The 18,729-nt window shown below is 40.9% G+C and overlaps 1 protein-coding gene and 1 long non-coding RNA gene across 3 annotated transcripts in view; one reads left to right on the top strand and one right to left on the bottom strand.

The window, feature by feature from the left end:
* Nucleotides 1-18,037, bottom strand: part of LOC311269891 — a 45,420-nt gene extending 27,383 nt beyond the window's left edge. The window contains exon 1 of the long non-coding RNA XR_014624167.1: nt 17,950-18,037. This is a non-coding gene — a long non-coding RNA (uncharacterized lncRNA). The remainder of the gene's footprint in view (nt 1-17,949) is intronic.
* Nucleotides 18,038-18,041: 4 nt separating this feature from the next.
* Nucleotides 18,042-18,729, top strand: part of LOC311269890 (seizure protein 6 homolog) — a 104,091-nt gene continuing 103,403 nt past the window's right edge. Inside the window, exon 1 of one of the 2 annotated variants that reach the window (XM_084374399.1) lies at nt 18,042-18,420. In XM_084374399.1, coding sequence (XP_084230525.1) covers nt 18,336-18,420 — 85 coding nt within the window. In that variant the 5' untranslated portion in view covers nt 18,042-18,335. The remainder of the gene's footprint in view (nt 18,421-18,729) is intronic. The other variant, XM_084374400.1, reaches the window with a different exon arrangement.

Raw genomic sequence — 18,729 nt, 5'->3', positions numbered from 1 at the left:
GTCATTAGCAGCTCTAATCAGCCTGTGAAAACAGGCCTGTTATGAAAAATAACCCTGCTGTCCAGTGATGTAATCTGACCTTGATAATGCTATTTCAAGCAGTGCTAAAATTGTGGCTTGGGGAGATGGCAATGAGTGTCAGTTGGTCAGTCCGCCACTTTGGTTCAGACCGAAATAACTAATTAAAGCATAAACATTAGCAACATGGCTATTAAGTCGAGCAAAAAACAAAAGTGGAGATCCCAAAACTCTTCCTGTTTTGGTTGCCCATAGCAGACACGTTTCCTTTATGTTGTTATATAACTTTTTTTTTCCCAGGAGGGTTTTAGGGAACCAATCTATGGTGTATGAGGATTGTCAAAGCTAAAGCACAAAAGTTTTCTTCGGTTTTACTCATGTTGTTCATGGTCCCCAGAGGATGGTCCTACTGACTCCTACCTTTCCTCTAGTGCCACCAGCAGGTCGACATTTAGGGATTTTATTGAAATATCTCCACAACATTTGGATGGATTGCAATTAAATTTGGTGCAGACATTCATAATGTCCTGAGGATGAACCGCTGCCGCCGGTGATCCCTTGACTTTTCGTGTAGCGCTGCCACTAAGTCAAGTTTTAACCTACCTGTGAAATATCTCAAAGTCTATTCGATGTACAGCCACAGAATTTTGTATGGACATTCATGGTCCCCAGACATTACACCATTTTTGGATGATCCCCTGGCTTTTCTTCTAGTGCCACCAGCAGGTTGATATTTGTGGTTTTTGACATAAATGCCGGAACAACTATTGGATTGATTGACATGAAAATTGATAAAGACACTCAGGATGAGCTGTAAATAGTTTGATCCTGTGAGTTTTCCAATAGGGCCATCATCAGGTCAAAGCATTATTTTTTCCAATAATTTAGCTGATGACCAAATACCTAATGTGCTTATAAACACATATTAGCATGCTAACACGCTAAACCAAGATCTACATTTATTTCAACTCACTTGCAAGGCTTTTAGTCTCGTTAATCCGTCTCTTGTGACCCCTCCAACAATATTAATATTTATATATTGGTGTGGATCATTTGTATGTGAATCATAGCAGTACTTGCAATTACTGTAAAAGTCCACCAGATATTTTCTCCTTCACTTCACATACCAGTGAGCTTGCGATGCTGTTTTATCCACAGTGATTCTGTCTGCCTCCACTCCCTCTCTGTACTCAAAGGTCTCCATTTATACAAATAAACCTGACTGAGAGAAGACCTCCGGTTTCTTTTCTGGGTTATAGGAGAAGGCTGATGTAAAACATGATTTAAAAAATCGTTTTGTTTTTTACTCTGCCAAGTGAATCCCTCAGTGTAAGTTCGTTGTTGGGGGCTATGCACATGAGAACAGTTGAGAAAAACAAGATGAGAATGGAGTTGATGAGCCTTTCACCTTCAATAGCGCAGATGCTGTTGAATAAAATCCAGTGTGGTTATGTTATTTTCTCTGTACTTACTCGAACCATTTCTTGCTTGTAGATCTCCCCATTGATAATATATTAATCAGGCTGCAAATGAATCAATGGCATCGTCTATATCAAACTCAAACTTTTATTTATGATAAATTATTCTTTTATATGTAAAAACCGCACAGCTTCTAGCAAAACTGGCATGTGTAGGATACCGGCTTTGCTCATTGGAGGGAACATAATCAAGGGGTCTCACTCACACCCACGAGTCCCACACATACACCTGCCCACACACAAAGCCAGTGTGATTTGTGTATAAAGTGGAAGGCATCCTGCTGCTCCTCCAAAATTACATTCTGGCAGGTGTAAAAATTTGCTCTGCGAGAACACTCCACACATGTTGATTGTACACCTGCTTGGCTATTTTACAGGTGCTTTTCATGCTAGCAGCTTCCTTCGAGGATCTCTCCCCAGTCACAAACCAATGAGTTCTGTGCCTGCCAGCACGATTCAAAGCTAACTGGAACAGCCGTAGAATTGTATTTCTACCAGACAGGTGAGCTTCATTAACTCCCCCCCCCCCCCAGTTCTGTTCCACTGTCAGGACCCGCACTATCATTTTGCTTTCCCAGAAATGCACTGAATAATTAAATTGGCTGAGTTTGGACTTTCCAGAGACATATAAATATTTCTTTAACATCTATGAAAGCACAAAAAGCTGCTGCAGCGATAACGGCTTGAGTTTATCTGCCGATTTATTACCTTGCTAGTATCGTTTCATGTGCATGTATGACGGAGCTGTCCACAGATATGATATGCTAAATGGCGACATTTGCCCAGATGTTTTATGAAGAGGATAATTCATTTGAATCCCTGGACTGACTGGGATCACTCTCTCCATCATTCATCCCTCAGCAAATACAATACTAGGTGCTATTAAACAACACTTAACCCCCCACTGCATTAGCTTCAACTGAACATTATGGTTATCCAAATCAGACCATATATAATGTTTCAAATGTGGTTTCATTTATTATAAAACATGTTTATTGTGTGTGTAGCACATACAGTACATAAAAAATTAATATTTTGATTCCCATTAAATGGCCTGTTTCTTGCCAACTTTCTCAACATTTATTTTTTGCCTTTATCAGCTTTCTAAGCTGTCCTTTACCCCAATGCAAGGTTTAATAATAATAATAATAATAATAATAATAAGTGTCTTTTTCCTGAGATAATGAAGTTGTTTTCTCGAGATAAAATAATCCACAAGAAAGCAATATATTGCTGCCTCTTATTCCTTAAAGCTTAAAGTCTATTCAATCAGCAGTGCCATGCTAGCATGCATACATGGCATCTTAACAAGTGTAGGGACTGATTCAAGCTGAAAAGGACAGATCAAGGAGTACCCATTATTATTTGGCAAAGAAATGACAATAAGTTCAGGTTTTTTGCTTTGAAACTCCCTGCCCCACCCCACAGAGCAGCGTGTTTATGCAATATCCACTCTTATGAGTCATTTACTCATGATTAATTATCTTGTTGGGAAAACAACATTTGTATTTTTTTGGTGATAATGATGTAAATAAGTCATGATCTCGAGAAAACAAATAAAATATAACTCATTATCACTGAAAACAGAGGAAATATGTTTGACCCATCACCGTTTAGGGCGTCCATACTGATGCAAGAGAAATTTAAGAAATGAAATCATACAGTGTTTACATGTAAAGTGATTTTATCCCAACTGATTTCCATACCATTCATTAAATGTCTATGTATGCCATTGTAAATCTTACTAACACATCATCAACAACAACAACATCTTAAGAAAATATTACAACTTTTCAAGATTTCTTTAAAAAATGATTTTGGCCTTCAGACATGAATGAGATACTGTGTGAAACATCAATACTTTCAGCTGGTTTTCTCAGCTTGTCTCTGCATAATATATAAATAAAGTTATGTTGATATAAATAAAACAAGCTCAGTGTATTTACCAATGAAGAGACAGCCTCCAGGGGGCTTTAAGTGAAAAATCTAGAGCTGATTACAGATTTAAATCATATCGGTGACAAGTTTCAAACGCAGATGCAAATTAAGGTCAGGAAAGTAATGCCTTTGCCAACTGGCACACTTTTGTGATCATATGTGTGGCTGCAGGACCGTACGTCTTAATTACCAGTCAAGCACACGCTGAAGTCCCACCGTTTATTTTTGGACCCGTTCAAAACAGCGCTACCTGCTGAATATTAATGGTGTTCAGGTTGCACACAGGTTAATGCGCGTCCTTTCTGATGAATAACTAAGGGATAATGTTTAATGCATAAGACTGGCTGTTCCCTGCTCGGGGCTTTGCCGTTGTCTCAGGTGTCCATGTATGAAGGCGTTGGAAGTTACCATGAGGAGGGACTGTTTCTGAATGTCTAATACCCGGTGATGGCTCAAGAGAAGTGGTTTTCAATTCAACACAACGTTAACAAGACTAAGCAAACAGCTGATGATGGTTTTGATTCTACAGCATTTTAAAATCAATTTCTACGTGTGCTGTTTTAAATCATAGTAAAGCAGCTCCTTCTTAGGTCTTAAAACACGTTCAAGCTAAGAAAACCAAGGCCATAATTTATAAGCTGCAGAATTGTTTGCACCATTTTTCCCATAAGGTCCATCCATGTGCTGCATGTATGCTGTACACTGCTGTAGGCATTTGATTTGAAGCCTACTTCATATACAATACTGCTCCCAGTACGCTGGATTTATTTAAAGTGCATTTCTCGACAGCTTTTAGGGTTCTCTAAAAACAGCACATGCCTCCCAATCATAGCACTCTATGACAGACTCATCTCCAGACACTGTTTTGTAAAAGAGATGGTGGCTTGAGAGGCAGACGCTGGTGAAATAATGGAGGGAATATATGAGAATGGCCAGAGGCTCTGGATTGTTAGCTGGCTGAGTGAAGCTGCTTTGCTGTACTAGTTTGCAGACCCCTGGGCAGCCAGTCCATGTAAACAGAATATTTATTTAATCGTCTTCTTGGCATGAGGGACTGTTCCAACTCAAGCAAAATGCTGCACATGGATTTATTTTAGTCTCCCCGCTCGCAGAGACAGGCTTACGATAGTGTATAAACCTTTCCCTGCTTATTGATTAGTTGGTATATTGATTGAAAGGGGCATGTCAGTGGAAGATGCTGTTGTTAGTTTGTTGATGAAAACATTTTGCCATTCAGCTATTCAACATGAATAAGCAATCTGAAACGTGTTCCTTCTGAATGATGGAAAAAATTGCATTGTTTGTGAGTGTGTGCGTGTGTGTGTGTGTGTTTGCGCTCAGTGCTATCTTGTGATGGCACATGTCTTGCCCCATGTTGTGAGTGCTCCCACTGAGCTGTAATAACACACCTCAGTGCCGTCTGAAATATTCATGGCCAGGTAAGCCCATCACTCTGAGTCAGTCACATGGATTCCTTATTATCACCCCCCCCCACCCTCTCCACTCCAGCCCCCGGGTCACTATATTCCACCAGCCTTTTGCTGCATCCCGCTCACTCTCAGTTTCTGGCCGCACTTTGCACAGCCACCCAGCGCTGAGGCTTGAGCTCCAAATGCCACTGTCCCTCTCCTTATTGAATTTTTATCGCTTGGTTTTCAGGCAGGGTTAGCGGGATTCTTTGGGATTCCGAATACGTGTTTGTATCTAATCAGCATTTTATTTTTTTCTCAAAGTTTGAACCTTAAGTGGAAATCTGTGAGAAGCCCAGTGTATTTGTTGCTGCAAATGTCACATCCTTTTCACAGTTTGACTGACCATTGCTAAGCTCATTTCACAAGGACGCTGATCACTTGTAAAAACATCCCAGCTTGTTGCTTTAGAATTCCATTTTCATGAGTACCCCCCTCCCCTTTTTTCTTTTAGTATTTACAGTATGTTCTGCATTTATCTGCAAAAGTCATTCAGTATTTATACATTCTGTAAATACCTTCAAATGTAGCAGCTTTCATTGTGACTGGCGGAGCCCGCCATTTGCTGCCCTGGTTTGGAAGTGCCTACCTACACATACCTAAATCTGTGTCTGTGTCGTTGCACTGCAAATTCTTCTGTTGTGTTTCCGTCAAAGTAGCTGTTCAAGGACTATTTGCTGCGGTATTTAATTGCATTTGCTATGTAACGTGAAAAATGTGAAATGGCCTCCAGGCTTGTATGTGTTTTTGTTATGGATAAAATGTTTTTTTATGCAGCTACCTGCTGCGGCACCATCTTCCTCATAATGCCTAAAGTAAACAAGTGTATGTACAGCATGTGTGTACAAATGTGTGTGAACTAGATCATCCTTCTGGTCACACTGCTATGTTTTTGCGATTTGTCTGTGGGGCTAATGGTGAAATCAATACAGTGTTGTGAGGCACAATCACAGCTGTGTAGAAGGTTAATCAGTAATAGCTGAGAACTCAGCGGCAACATATAACACAACAAACCATTTCACCTAATAGTATGAAGTAATCCAGTTAGCAAAACATATGCTGCACCTACAGGGGTATTATACAATAATACTGCTTGATTGAATACTCTCAGATAGCCTAAACAATAGCCCAAGCAATTTTTTTTTACAAAATCTATTTTATTTCTCAGCAAAATTCTCACTGAATCCCTGAAAGCCATTATAAGGTTATACTGAAATAATACTTTAATCCTGCTCTGTCTGAAGGATCATTCAACAATAATGAATCATTTGTGTCAGGTAGCATTTGAATTGGATTGTGGTAGGGGGTCATCCACGGTGGGGCCACTGTGAAGGAGATGGTTGACCATTAATCACAGGCTTGGTGATTTAATCCATGACCCCTTTTGGCCTCGTGTTGAAGCATCCTTGAGCAATTTTCTCAGTTTGCTCCTGATGTCTAATAAATAGCCAGCTAACAATCATGATGTTCCTTTTGTTTTTGACTTATTTGAGAGCAGGTAAAGGCGAATATTGATACATTCCCCATGCACAAATCTCGGCAAAGTTCAGTGAGGTCAAGAATACATACATACACAAGCTCCTACCCTTCCTGCAAAAGTGAGGCCCCGTAAGAGCAGAGCGGTTTGCTCGCATGAAGCCGATCGTTGCTCTACAGCTGAGGCCATTCAGCGGGGTCAAAGTCAAACTGCACAAAGCCCTGGCCTCAGCTAGGCACCGACAGTTACAGTATGTACAGGCGAAGCTCAGAATAGAAACACAGCCTCCTCTATTCTTTGTCAGGGTTTATTTTCAGGGAAGATTTACAGAGATATTCTGTTGTTTTTTGTTGTTTTTTTACACGTCAAGCTTCATACACAATCACACCTGGGAACTCCTTACAACAATCAGGCTTTCCACTGCTTTCCTGGAGGGTCCGGGTGTGAAGTTGTTTGCTCAAGGGCACGCAGATATTGACTGTTGTGGGAGGAGTGTGGGTTCAAACCTCGACCAATGTGCCTCCTATGAATATTGCAGAGCGCTGTTATCATTTCAAGTCAGTAATCACTTGCAAGTGATCTGTGTAATGTCGTATATCCAGCGATGACACACACACACACACACACACACACACACACACAGACCTCTGAGGAAATCAACAAGGCAGAACTAAAAATAAATCAATCGCTGGAAATGTCATGGCTCCAAGTCACAGTAGTGGGCTCATGTACCGCATTTTATCTTTGAGGTTATTGTTAATATTGTTTACACGGCGAGTAGTTGATGCTGGATAAAAGCAGACATGAAAAATGGGAAAAGTCATGTTTATTTTGCGTCTTTTAGGGGGAAGGGAATGCAAAAAGAGTGCATATTAGTATGGCGCATATGAAATTTGACACGTGACTCTCATTTGATCTTTTATGAATATGAATTAGAATGACATTTTAGGCAACAGGCCCACTGACACTGTAGCAGAAGAGGGCGAGGCTTTGTATCAGTTAGAGAAAACTCCTTATCTCAATATTTCATCAGCCCAAACTTCGCTGCATCTCATTTTTCTTTTTTTCTCTCTCAGCTTTTAAATCTGGGTGCTGCATTTGAAAGAAAGGTTTTTCTTTAATGATGTTTACTCAGTGTTGTTGTGGGTCTTACCATAATGTCAGTGTCTTGAGTACAGCATGAGGAGAAGCCCAATAAGCCAACTGAGCAGCGCTTTATGCTTCGAGGATAAAAACAGGTTCAGATCATGCTTCTGGTGACTGTTACATAGAGCCTAACACAAGGAGGCTATTAGGAACCCAAGTCCTCACAGTGGAGGAACATTAAAGGAGATAGTGAAGCATGAAACAAATAGATGCAGATGGTGATGCAAAGTGCAGAACAGCACCATACAGACTGAGATAGTTTCTTCTGAGAGTAAACTGAGAGTTCAGATTGTAGAAGTATAGAGCAAGGACAAAACTGCATACACATATACGTACTGATGTTAAAGCTGAAAATATTAAAGGCAAAAAACTGCAATGGTCGCCAACCCTGAGATATTTCTGTGAGGCCCTTGAGAGGTTTTGTAGTCTTTGATTTAGCAGACAGTTCACATGCAGCCGGACTGACACAGGTAAGAGTTAAGCATCTACAGAGAGATATGATGTGGAATAATGAAACAACCTTGTGAGTAAAAAGCTATGACGGAGCAGAGCTGGAGAGCACATTTACGTTTGTATAAAGGAGGTATGATGGAAGGCATGTGGCAAACATGAACTCAAACCTCAAAGACTGAAAGCAAGAAAGATTTCAGGTTTTATTCCTTAGTAATAGCCTTTATTAGGGCATTGATTTTTGGGGGGATGTTGGTAGAGCTCTGATGTCTTTTACAGTACTCATCCAGCAGATGTCCTTCTGTGAAGTGAATCAAGACAAAAAGGCTTCAGAAGGCTTCACTCGTGGGTTCTCTGTTTTGAAATCTACAGAAATAGCTGTAAATAATGTCTAAAATAATGTTTCTAAAGCCGCAGCTCAAATTGCAGCACTTTCGAAAGAGCTCTGTCAACCTTTTGTTAACCAAAGAGGTCCTCCGTTGCCTCTGTGCAGCCTCTGATCTGATTCTGCAGCAGTGAGCACCTCTGCAAGACGTGCAAGGCTGAGCCAACTGAAAACTCTTAATGTCTCAAGCAATTGCCTATCACAGCCCTCGCCGTGTCGTGCTATCTCCAAGACATTATGTAGCTAATTTTGCAGCAAATACGTTTTGAAGGAACCACAATTGGGACCTAATTAAGTTTTCTATTAACATAATGAGGAGGTGTTATTAAATAACGTCAACATGTTGATGCTGAATGTATCAGAGACAGTTCGGTGACAGTGTATTCAATTTGTTTTCCACCAATAGACACAACACTACAGCGGGGATAGGGGGTGCAACAGCCATATCACAAATCTGTATGGCCCCAGTTAAGCCCCCGCAAGCAGTTTATTATTTTTTATTTTTAAATCAGGAACATGTAAATGATTAAAAGATGATAGACAGCTATATTTACACCACAGTTGACAGACATGTAGCATAAGCAGTTCATCATCATCAGCCCACAAGTTATTTTTGTTTGCAATAGAAATATAATCACTGTGATGTAGTTTGTTTTACAATATGCAGTTACCAGCCATAGGCCAACTGCATTGCACTATTATTAATTTTGTTTCTGACGTTGTGTTGTAGCCATTTTATCTGAAACATCACAAATGCACGGTCACACGATGTCTGATTATGCATACGGAACAAATGCACTTTTTATCGTTGGATTTTAAAATTATTATGTTGCTTTTAATCGTGGCCACCCTGGCATTTGCCTTAGCATTGGAAAGATGTTTTTATCATTGCCTTGTGCATAGGCTACATTTACTGTGTATTGAATGTGTGTGTGCTGTGTATCTGCCTTTTCTTACTCTCTTTTTTTTCAAATCAAATACTTCCTGATATAGTTAGTGGTAAGTCATGAAAACAACACTTTTCTTCGTAACCCTACATATCGGTCAAGCTCCCCCCTTAGCACCGACAGAGAAACAAATCCTGGCACTGGCCATGTGCATAACACAATCCACTCGCAATGACCCCAGCATCATTCAACTTTTTTTATTGTTATGTTTAGGCACTGGCAGCACTTGGCAAAGGTTAGGGAAAGATTGTGATCTGTTTGAATACAGAAAAAGTCAGCAGTGACTGGAGACATGTAAATAAAATGATGATATTTTGCTCACAAAACCGAAGTGCTCCTGTTGCCTAAACAAAACCACAGACTGGTGTGGATGTGAACCTTGGATTCTGGTGTACCAGCATGTTACTTTTGATTCACTCAAGAAAACGTTGTGTCTGAACATAATCCAGACAGCAATTACGTTGTTCAGCACAACGTAATTATGACAACAACTTAGGAATATACAAACACAATTTCTAGGAGTCAGGATTGTACTGTGGATTGCTGTCATTACAGCGTTTCAGAATGGTTCTTCAGAGCAACATGTGTGCTCTTTCTTTCCAAAATTTCAATAGAAACTATGCTCCGTATATGCACTTACAACAGATTGTTTCTTCTTTTTTTTTTGCAAATAAAACCCAAATGCCCTGCTGAGTCTTAAATTGCGTTTCAGTCTGTGAATTTCACACTAAAACTAAATATAAATATTCCTTTTAGTAAGAATGTCACAGATGTGAAAAGGATGATAAATGTGATAAAAGCACAGGAGGCAAAAGACATCAATGTCCAAAGTGTACCGACAGGGTTAACTCACTTTACTCATATTCTACTTTATAAAAATGTGTGTGTGTGTTTGTGTATGTGTGTGTGTGTGAGAGAGAGAGAGCATGCAAGCGACAGAAAGGCAAAGCAAGAAGCACATTTTAGCCGGAAGGAACAAAAGAAATCAAATTCTAAGGCAATAAAGTAAAATTGCCTTTTAAGCCTTTTCATTAAAAATGACAATCTGTGAACAATATACTTTTAAGTTCTAATTGAACGCGTGTTTTAATATAAAAATGACGTCCGAATGAAATTTAATGGTGACTTGAAAAGAATAGCAAGAGAGAAAGAGAGAGAGAAAGAAAAAAAACAGCTGTCAAAATTGCCCGCTGCTTCCCATTAGAACAATTGCTAATACCTTTTGAAGAGAACAACATAACTTCCCTGTCATCTGACTTGTCAGTTGAACAGTGATTGCCGAGCAGAGCCCCTGCTCTCTCAAGGCAGAGAGCTGCCTTTATGACTTCGAGTGGAAAAACAGCCATCGAATTGGGGAGTAAGGTGAGCGGCCGGCGAAGATGAAAGCCGAAGCTAAAGTGGCAAGACTTGCATTTCTGTGACTCAGAGGCTGCATGGTTTAACAGGATGTTTCTGAATCCAGGCACACAGTGCAATGGACGTCAGTTTGCTGTGTGTGCAGGGCAAGTGGGTGTGCATGCGGGGGCAGATCGGTTGTCTTGTGCCGTCACCCTGCCTTCGCCAGCGCTTAACTTCTCATTAGGGCCTCGTGTGACATAAGGCAACAACCTGTGACCAGCTTGGCATGATATATGCCCAGTGAGAGCAGGAGGAGGAGGAGGTGGTGGTGGTGGGAAGGGGGGAACGGGAGGATTGGAGGTGGGGCTGTTTGTGTGACTCGTTGTCACTTGTCAGGTAGCGCGGCCACTAGCCTTGAGATACTTGGCTGTTGTCTGGGAGTGCTTTATCATCTTGATAAATGCAGCCTTGGAGCAGTGCACTATCAGCATGCTCAGGGGCATGAGACGCACTCTGACTAATGAAAAGAGAAGGTCAAGGAGAGGGAGGGGCGCACAGCGAGCTGGAGAGGAGAAACAGTGAAGAGAGATGTGGATGTGAAAGTATGGGACAACATGTCACAGGCTCCATGAAAGGTTTGTTTGTGTGAGAGAAAAATGCTAATTCTCTCGCCTGTTCCTGACATAACACCTCGCATGGTGGTAGCGTGTGAAAGGAAGTGTTTTGTAGTATACGAACCCTTCTAGCTGAGAACTCTATTATACCCACAGACAGAAAGCTCCATCTGCAAAGGCACACAGGACACTGTTATCAGGGCGAAATAGAGTTCCTCACTGCAGCAGTCATTTCTTTCAAAACATTCATCACGCCATATCTGTGCCACTATGCTTCTAATTACATTTGACAAGAGGGGTTACATTCATTTTCTTGTACCTGCATTACTCACATATTCCTTCTATCTTTAAATGTTATGCAGGTGTTGAGAATTTCGAGTGCGGTGTTAATTTTGGAGTCGTCAAAGTGACAGCGCTGAGCTTGGGAATCCTTTCGGGCTCATTACCATAGTCTGCTGAATCTATTGGCAGGGTCCCGCATGACTGGGCAGACTCTGCTCCAGCCCAGCCGTCAAGATAGAAGCAATGATCAGGGGGTTAACACATGCTGCTCAGTCTTCGGGGTCACATCCACTCTATTCCCACCGCTGGGACTCATGACTGAGCACAACAACCGTCCTCAGCTTGCTGTGGAAACACGAAAACGGGCAGCTAAGAGAACCGTTTCCTCCATACACACTGTCTCCCAACGCTCTCGTACCCGACAGTTACATATCCGTGAAGCCGTTTGTGGAAATCATAGCTGGAGGTCAAAGGTCAGCTGGAGCTTGCACCCCCTCCTCCTTTTCTTCTCTGGCAGAAAAGGATTTTCTGAAAGCTTTGAAAAACTGTCTACGGCGCAGTTGACTTGCTCAGAGGGAGCTCTTTTCCAATACATGGTAATGAGGAATGTGCAATTAGCTGGGCTCTACCAGGAGGAAGTGCACAACAAAGGGGGAGGGGGAAGAAGAAGGAAGACAGTACAATGCTGCAAACTACACTGAACAATTTATGCTACACAGGCAGTAAGAGTAAGATACGGAAAAAAAAGATATTCACAGGGAATTTACTGTTAAAGCAGCGAGGACCAGGACATAGAGTGGATAAGATTATAAGAATAAGATTTCAAAAACCAAATCTTTTCACTGTGACAGCTAGATTCACGTCAGTAAACATGGGTTCGTCTATTATTTCCTAGCACATTATGGATTTCACCGATTAGGGAGCATTAGCCTTGCAGTTGGCGGTCCAGAATGAGAGCTCTAGGCACCCCAGGAGTATTGGTGTTTACACTGCTAGCACAGGAGCTTAGCACAGGCTAGCTTGTTAGCATGCTAACTTAAGTAGATATCTCTATCAGAATGTCAAAACTCCTATTTCTTCACATTTTGTTGATAATTTTAGTTAATTTTTAAAAATGTTTTCACCAAAAATCTTACATAATGCACCTTTAACAGTGCAGATTCACACACTAACCCTATTTGAAAAACGATAATAGACATGTTAATATAAATAAATGACATTGTTTTTCACTTGCAATAATGCTTTGATTCTTTGTATTTATTTGGTTATGATTTATTTGTTGTTATGTTTATTTGCATTGCATTTTTGAATGTAGATTTCATTTAGAAGCTGGCCATTGACTCTTTTGGTCCTGATGAGCTCTGGTCCTGACTATGTGTTGAAACTGGACACACACAGTAATTACCAATTATACTTTGATATTTAAGGAACAGAATCTTAGGGTTCTGAGTTTTTGAATTTTTGTTGCTTTTCTTAACTGAGCTTCACTGATGTTTTTACAGTGTTGTCCTGTCACCAATAAAATTGCTTTCATTTTAAAACGTCAGTTCCAGTGGAGGTATGAGAGTGAACAAAATGAGTCAAACCTTTTTTGGTCTTGTATTATGACTTGAATTTGACAAGTTTGCCTCCGTTATTCTGTGAGATGAAGCCGTTTGTTTTTGGTTAAACAAAAAAACAAAACTAGTAATGACACTGACATCAACCTTTTTCCTTTTAAATAACAAAAACATTTAGAGACAAAACTCAATATCAGCGCTGATATATAAAATATGTGAAATAATAGGTTGTACTGTTGTGCACAAGGTGTAATTTGTGTCTTTTTGCTGAAGAAGATTGCTTTGAAAAATCCAAAAATACAAGTTCCAGCAATCATAAAAAAGAAACTCTTGGAGGAATCGATACACGTCCCTGACAATCTTGGGCAGCCAAAATGCACAGTAGCTCCAGCTGCTCTGCTTTCTTTGATCAGACTTCTTTATAAATGATAATAATAAGGAGGGTTTTGAAGTAAAACTCCACGTAAGTCAAGTTAGTCAACATGTAAACAGTAAACACGGTCAAAACATGGAGACTGTGAGCATATCTTATTGAACTGTACCACAAATGTTGTATTTCAGTGTATTTTCATCAAATTTACCATGCAGTTATTCATTAAATCTTGGTTATAATGGTGATATTGCCTTTGAAATGTAAATTTCTTAGTTGGTAATCTTATTTTTTTCCTTCTTTGTTTACCCTGGAATGGTAATAGAAATAATAGATTCATATTCCTTGACATCTTACCTTCCAAATGAGACCAGAAATATGCATATGTGCCTTATGTTTGAGGAGTTATTGTTATTCCTTGTTTATTTTTGTAATGTTATTTTAGGTGTGATTTCTGAGGGACTTTGCTGAGTTGTATCAGGCAAGGAAACAAGCTGTAACTCACTGTACTAACTGTACTGACCAAGCCATATTATTTACTACAGCAACCTCTGTCATTATGCCTCAGTTTCAACCCCTGAATCTCTCACGATCTCCTCCCCTCTGACAGCTGATGCTTGATTGGCGTCGCCTAATGCAAGACAAATAGCATTAAATAACAGTGAACGGATTTCGACATAGTGCTCTAATTGCGATTGTTAGCTGAAAGGGGTCACGCTTCGGCGCTGTGAATGTAATGCACGATGATTAGACCCGCATGCATTTGTGAGTCCTGTGACTGTGATATTGTCGCTGTCTGTGACTGTAATACGCGCTGTAATTTGTAGGTTGTAATGCTACAGTACGTGGGAAGAGACTCATTGATAGCATTTGGCACACAGCCTTGCTTGGATGAAGCACTTAGCTGGGCCAGTTAATCTAAATATCACAGACAGCGCTCTGAGTAAGTAGGAGTGTGCTTGTTAACTGAACATGCTGTGTAATAATCAGTCCTTAGCCATCCAATGAACAGTCATCATAAGATATTTTTTACATAATCCTGCCATCTTAGATTACCTTAATGCTTGTAAAGGCTTGCTGCCGATGTGTGCCTCATTACCTTGGTACATTGGTCATTTCATTTCAAGGGTCTGATTTTCATTAACTGCTCTTCCCCCCTACCCATTAGCAGAATGAAAGCTCGGCTGCGACCATCTGGCTGCCAACTAGACCTCGGGGCTGCTTTATGGCTCCACCGAGCTTCACTAAAGGGAAAGTTGCACTATTAGAGCCTTTTTTCTGAGTTTGCCCGGAGGGAGAACGCGGGAGTGATGCAAGGAGTGTCCCATGCTCGGGGATGTGGAGGGAAACGGAGAGATAAATTTAGAAGAAAAAGAGAGGCGGTGCAGGGACAGAGGGCAACGGACGGAGGCAAAGTGAGACAAAGTCAAATAGAACCTGAGCGTAAAGTCAACTTCAGAGAGAAAAAAAGGGAGGATGAAATGACATTTCCGAAATCACACTTCTTTTAATCCAAGGCAGTTGACTCTTAAGGGCCGGAGGTGTGAGAGACAAGTAGGGGCTCCGTCGTCACACTTATCTCACGGTGGGATACTGCAGGACTCAGAACGGCTGCGTTCCTCTCCTCCACTGTACACCTTTTATTTTTAGATTGAGTGGTCTTGTTTTGAAATAGCATCTGCTTACGCATACTATTTTAGCGCCTTCAATGTAGTCTGGTTCTCTTCTTCCAAACGCCTTTATTCCCCCACTCCTGTTCCCGTCTCTATTCTCGTCTTCTAATTACCTTTATTTTGCTCCGTCTCCCGAACAACACGCCGCTTGTGAATGCACATCAACCTGCTGTATCTTCTTCTATTTAGGTGACAGAGTGCGACACGACAGCACAGACAACCGTCCTGAAAACTAGTTTGTTTTGTCGCTTATTAGACAGTGAACCGTGTCTGAATTTTACCCATTATTGTTCATGCATCAGTCATGTCGAAGTTACCGACTGAATGAACTGAATTCGGGCACTTAGCAATTATTTTCCAGCCTATATTAAGCCTCTTTTGATATAACAGGCTAATATGACCTAGATAACTAAAAGGGGGTAATGATAAGCTGAGTAGATAAGAGGAGAGGAGAGCGTAGTTATTTCTCAATAATCACTTTTCACTTTAATTTGTAGTAACTATTTGATTTAAACGTCCTCAGATTAACTGCTGTCACAAGAACAATGATGTAACACTTTATTGATCTTGCTCTGGCTCCACAGGGAGGTCAGAGGTCAACCCCAGCCACACAACAGCCGCCCTTAGAGCCTGTTGGACTTCTTGCTCATTACTTCAAACTTTCCCCCAACACAGGAGACTAAACCGAAGCCTTCCCCGACGGATTCGTTTCAGCGTTCGTTACATCCTTGTCACAGTTTTGGCTCTCGTTGCCACAACGTCCAAATACTGTATTTACTGTATTTACTGGTGATGCTTTAGCCGCAGAATCCAATTGAAGAACCTCGCTTTATTCATTAAAATGGTGTTCTCCTGTGAGCACCGGGCAGACATACATCAGTGGCAAATAGATACGGCCCTGAGACATAAACGGAACCTGGAAAAGGGACAAAAAAAAAAAAAAAAGTGACCCGAGAGACTAAGAGCATGGCATCATTATTTCCAGCACCTGAGGAACATCTTACCTCGGGGCTCGTCATGCACAGCAGGATGCGGGCTTTACTGGGAACAATGCACTCAGCTGCAGCCAAAAAGCTGGTCAGAACGGAGCTAAATTTAGGGTCAGAAATCAGAAGCAGTGCAACCTAATGGTGGTTTGAACATGACATGAAAATATTAGAAATATTTAGGTATTTTGCTAGAAAAGAGACTCACGTTTGAGATACACCTTAAAGGGTTACTCCACTAATTTTACACATTAAAGTGTGACAAGTCTTATGGAGCACTACTGCATATGTGAAAAAGTGGTATAAAGCGTTTTGGGGCTCCAGAGGAAGCTGCTGTAGTATGATAAATTGCCTCCAGTGAAAACACCAAGTGGCTAAGTTGCACTGTGGGTAATGTAGGCGCCTGGAAAGCAGAATGTATGAAATAAAACAAAGACTATATCTCTGTTTCCACTGTACTGATTTAGATCATTTGTTTCTAAACTGTTCATAATGAGTCCAACAGTGGACTGATTTCTAAAATCTGGTACCTATATTACCCACAATGCAATTTAGCCACTGAGTGACATCACTAGAGGCAATTTATCAGATTACATGTAGCTATCTCTGGAGCCACAAACGGCACAAGAGGCAAATTTTGATTTGTAAAATTGGTGGGGTTACCCTGAGATTAAATTTCTGTACAGAAACAGAAACCTTCTGTCTTTTGTAGTGATATTATGTACATACATGCCTCTCTGAAGCCTCTTGATCACAGAGTACAGCTTTATCCCAAATGGAAAATGATGTCAAATATGAAAAGATACTTTTTTTTTTTTCAAACCTTTAAAGCTCTACTACAAAACCTGCCAAACTATCTCTGCTCTTTGATCACATCTAAGTGCATTTACGATAATGTTGGGATACTTTGACTTCATTCCTAACGTGTCCACACAGAACTCAAAACTGGTTTTACACATTACGCTCCTCACAAATGGAACGAACGTTTCAGACTTAAAATCTCTCATTTCTTTTGAGGAATTGAAGATATCGCAACACTCAAGCCCTTTATGGCTGCCTGTAGTTGTAGAACCACTGATGCGTGTATGTAAAAATGTATTTGTCGTGAATTAAGCGATCACTTTTGGATGTTTAGCGAGAATATATTACAATATTCACCATCTGTGTACAGAAGGGTGGCATGCTAACACTGGCTAATCAGCTTGAACACAAAAGAACAGGGTAACACTTTCTAACAACCATCATTAAGTTGAACTTTAGTAAATGGTTATTTTACTGTTAACAAACGATGAAATGCTTTATAAACAATTTATTAAGCAACTGTAAAGGTTTTATCATGGCCATCCAAATAATGTTTTTAACATGAACCACAGTATTTATTACCCGTTCACATAGTGATCAGTTGTGAACAGCTGCTTAATAAATGGTTTATAAAGCATTTCATTGTTTGTTTCCTTAAGTTGAATTCACTATAAATGTACTATGTATTAATGATGGTTATTGTATTTCAAAGTGTTACCTGAATCACTGTACACAGGTCTTTCTTGAAAAAAAATAAATAAATAAATAAAAAAAATAAATCTGATCTCAGTGAGAATAAAGGAGAGGAGAGGACACATTTAACTGATGCTTATTATAAATGATGACAAAAACCCATATTTCCGTGCATTTCAACCTGATTTTGACTGTTACGTTGATTAAAAACCTCTAATAGAAAAACAAACATTTAAAAGCTGTCCGTGTCGACTCAGAAGATGTAAATGAAAGGCAGAGAGAGTCTTCCAGCGTCCCCCCCCCCGCCCTCACCCTCCACACTAACTTGTTGGAGGCTGTTCCGGCAGCTGACGCTAGGAGCTGTCCTCGGTGCTGAATCCTCGGCTGCCTCCTCTCTCCATGTGCCCGCTGCTCACACAGACAGGAATCCGCTTACTGAGCGTCCAAATTAAAAAGGGACCTCCGCGTTTCACTTGATCATCCTCCGCCGTCTTCACCCCGCCAAGCAGGAAGGAAGTGCAACGGCAAGCCGCGCGGCTCGCTTTGTGCTCCGCAGACGTCCGAGAAATCTCGCTTTTTCCCTCTTTGTTGTTGGTGTTTTTCTTTTTTCTTTTTCTTCTTTTTCTTATTTAAGCCGTGGAAGTATTTCTTTTCTCAACGCGGGGACGTGTTTCTGCAGCTACGCGGAGAGCCACCTCGACTTTAGTAGACATGTGCGTGAGACAGGACTGTCAATTGAAGAGCCTCTTGGCGGTCTTGGTCGTGGCAGCCGCCGTGGCCCCGATCCGCGGACAAGGTAAGAACTTGGGGCTGTTGTTGATGCTGTACTTTGTGGGGATTGTTCCGTGCGCTTCCTTTTTTGTCAAACTACGCGAGGCGAAAGGGGGAGAGAGTCAGAGACGAGTGCCGGGCTGTGACACCAGATCCACAAGTGTGTGTACGTGGAGTCACGAGCCCGCACAGGATGATTTATTTTAACACAAGTTGACAATTTGTTCACAGCATTGCTGCTTTTAAAGTTGACTACAAAGATACCTCCCCCCCTCCCACATGAATCATCTGCACCTCTTCTAAACTACCACTTTTCCCTCCAACTACACAGATA

The sequence above is a fragment of the Pagrus pagrus genome (genome assembly GCF_965226575.1).
Source record: "Pagrus pagrus genome assembly, chromosome: 14".
Lineage (NCBI taxonomy): Eukaryota > Metazoa > Chordata > Actinopteri > Spariformes > Sparidae > Pagrus > Pagrus pagrus.
The sequence above is the reverse complement of the archived record's forward strand: the minus strand, read 5'-3'. Positions and strand labels throughout refer to the sequence as shown.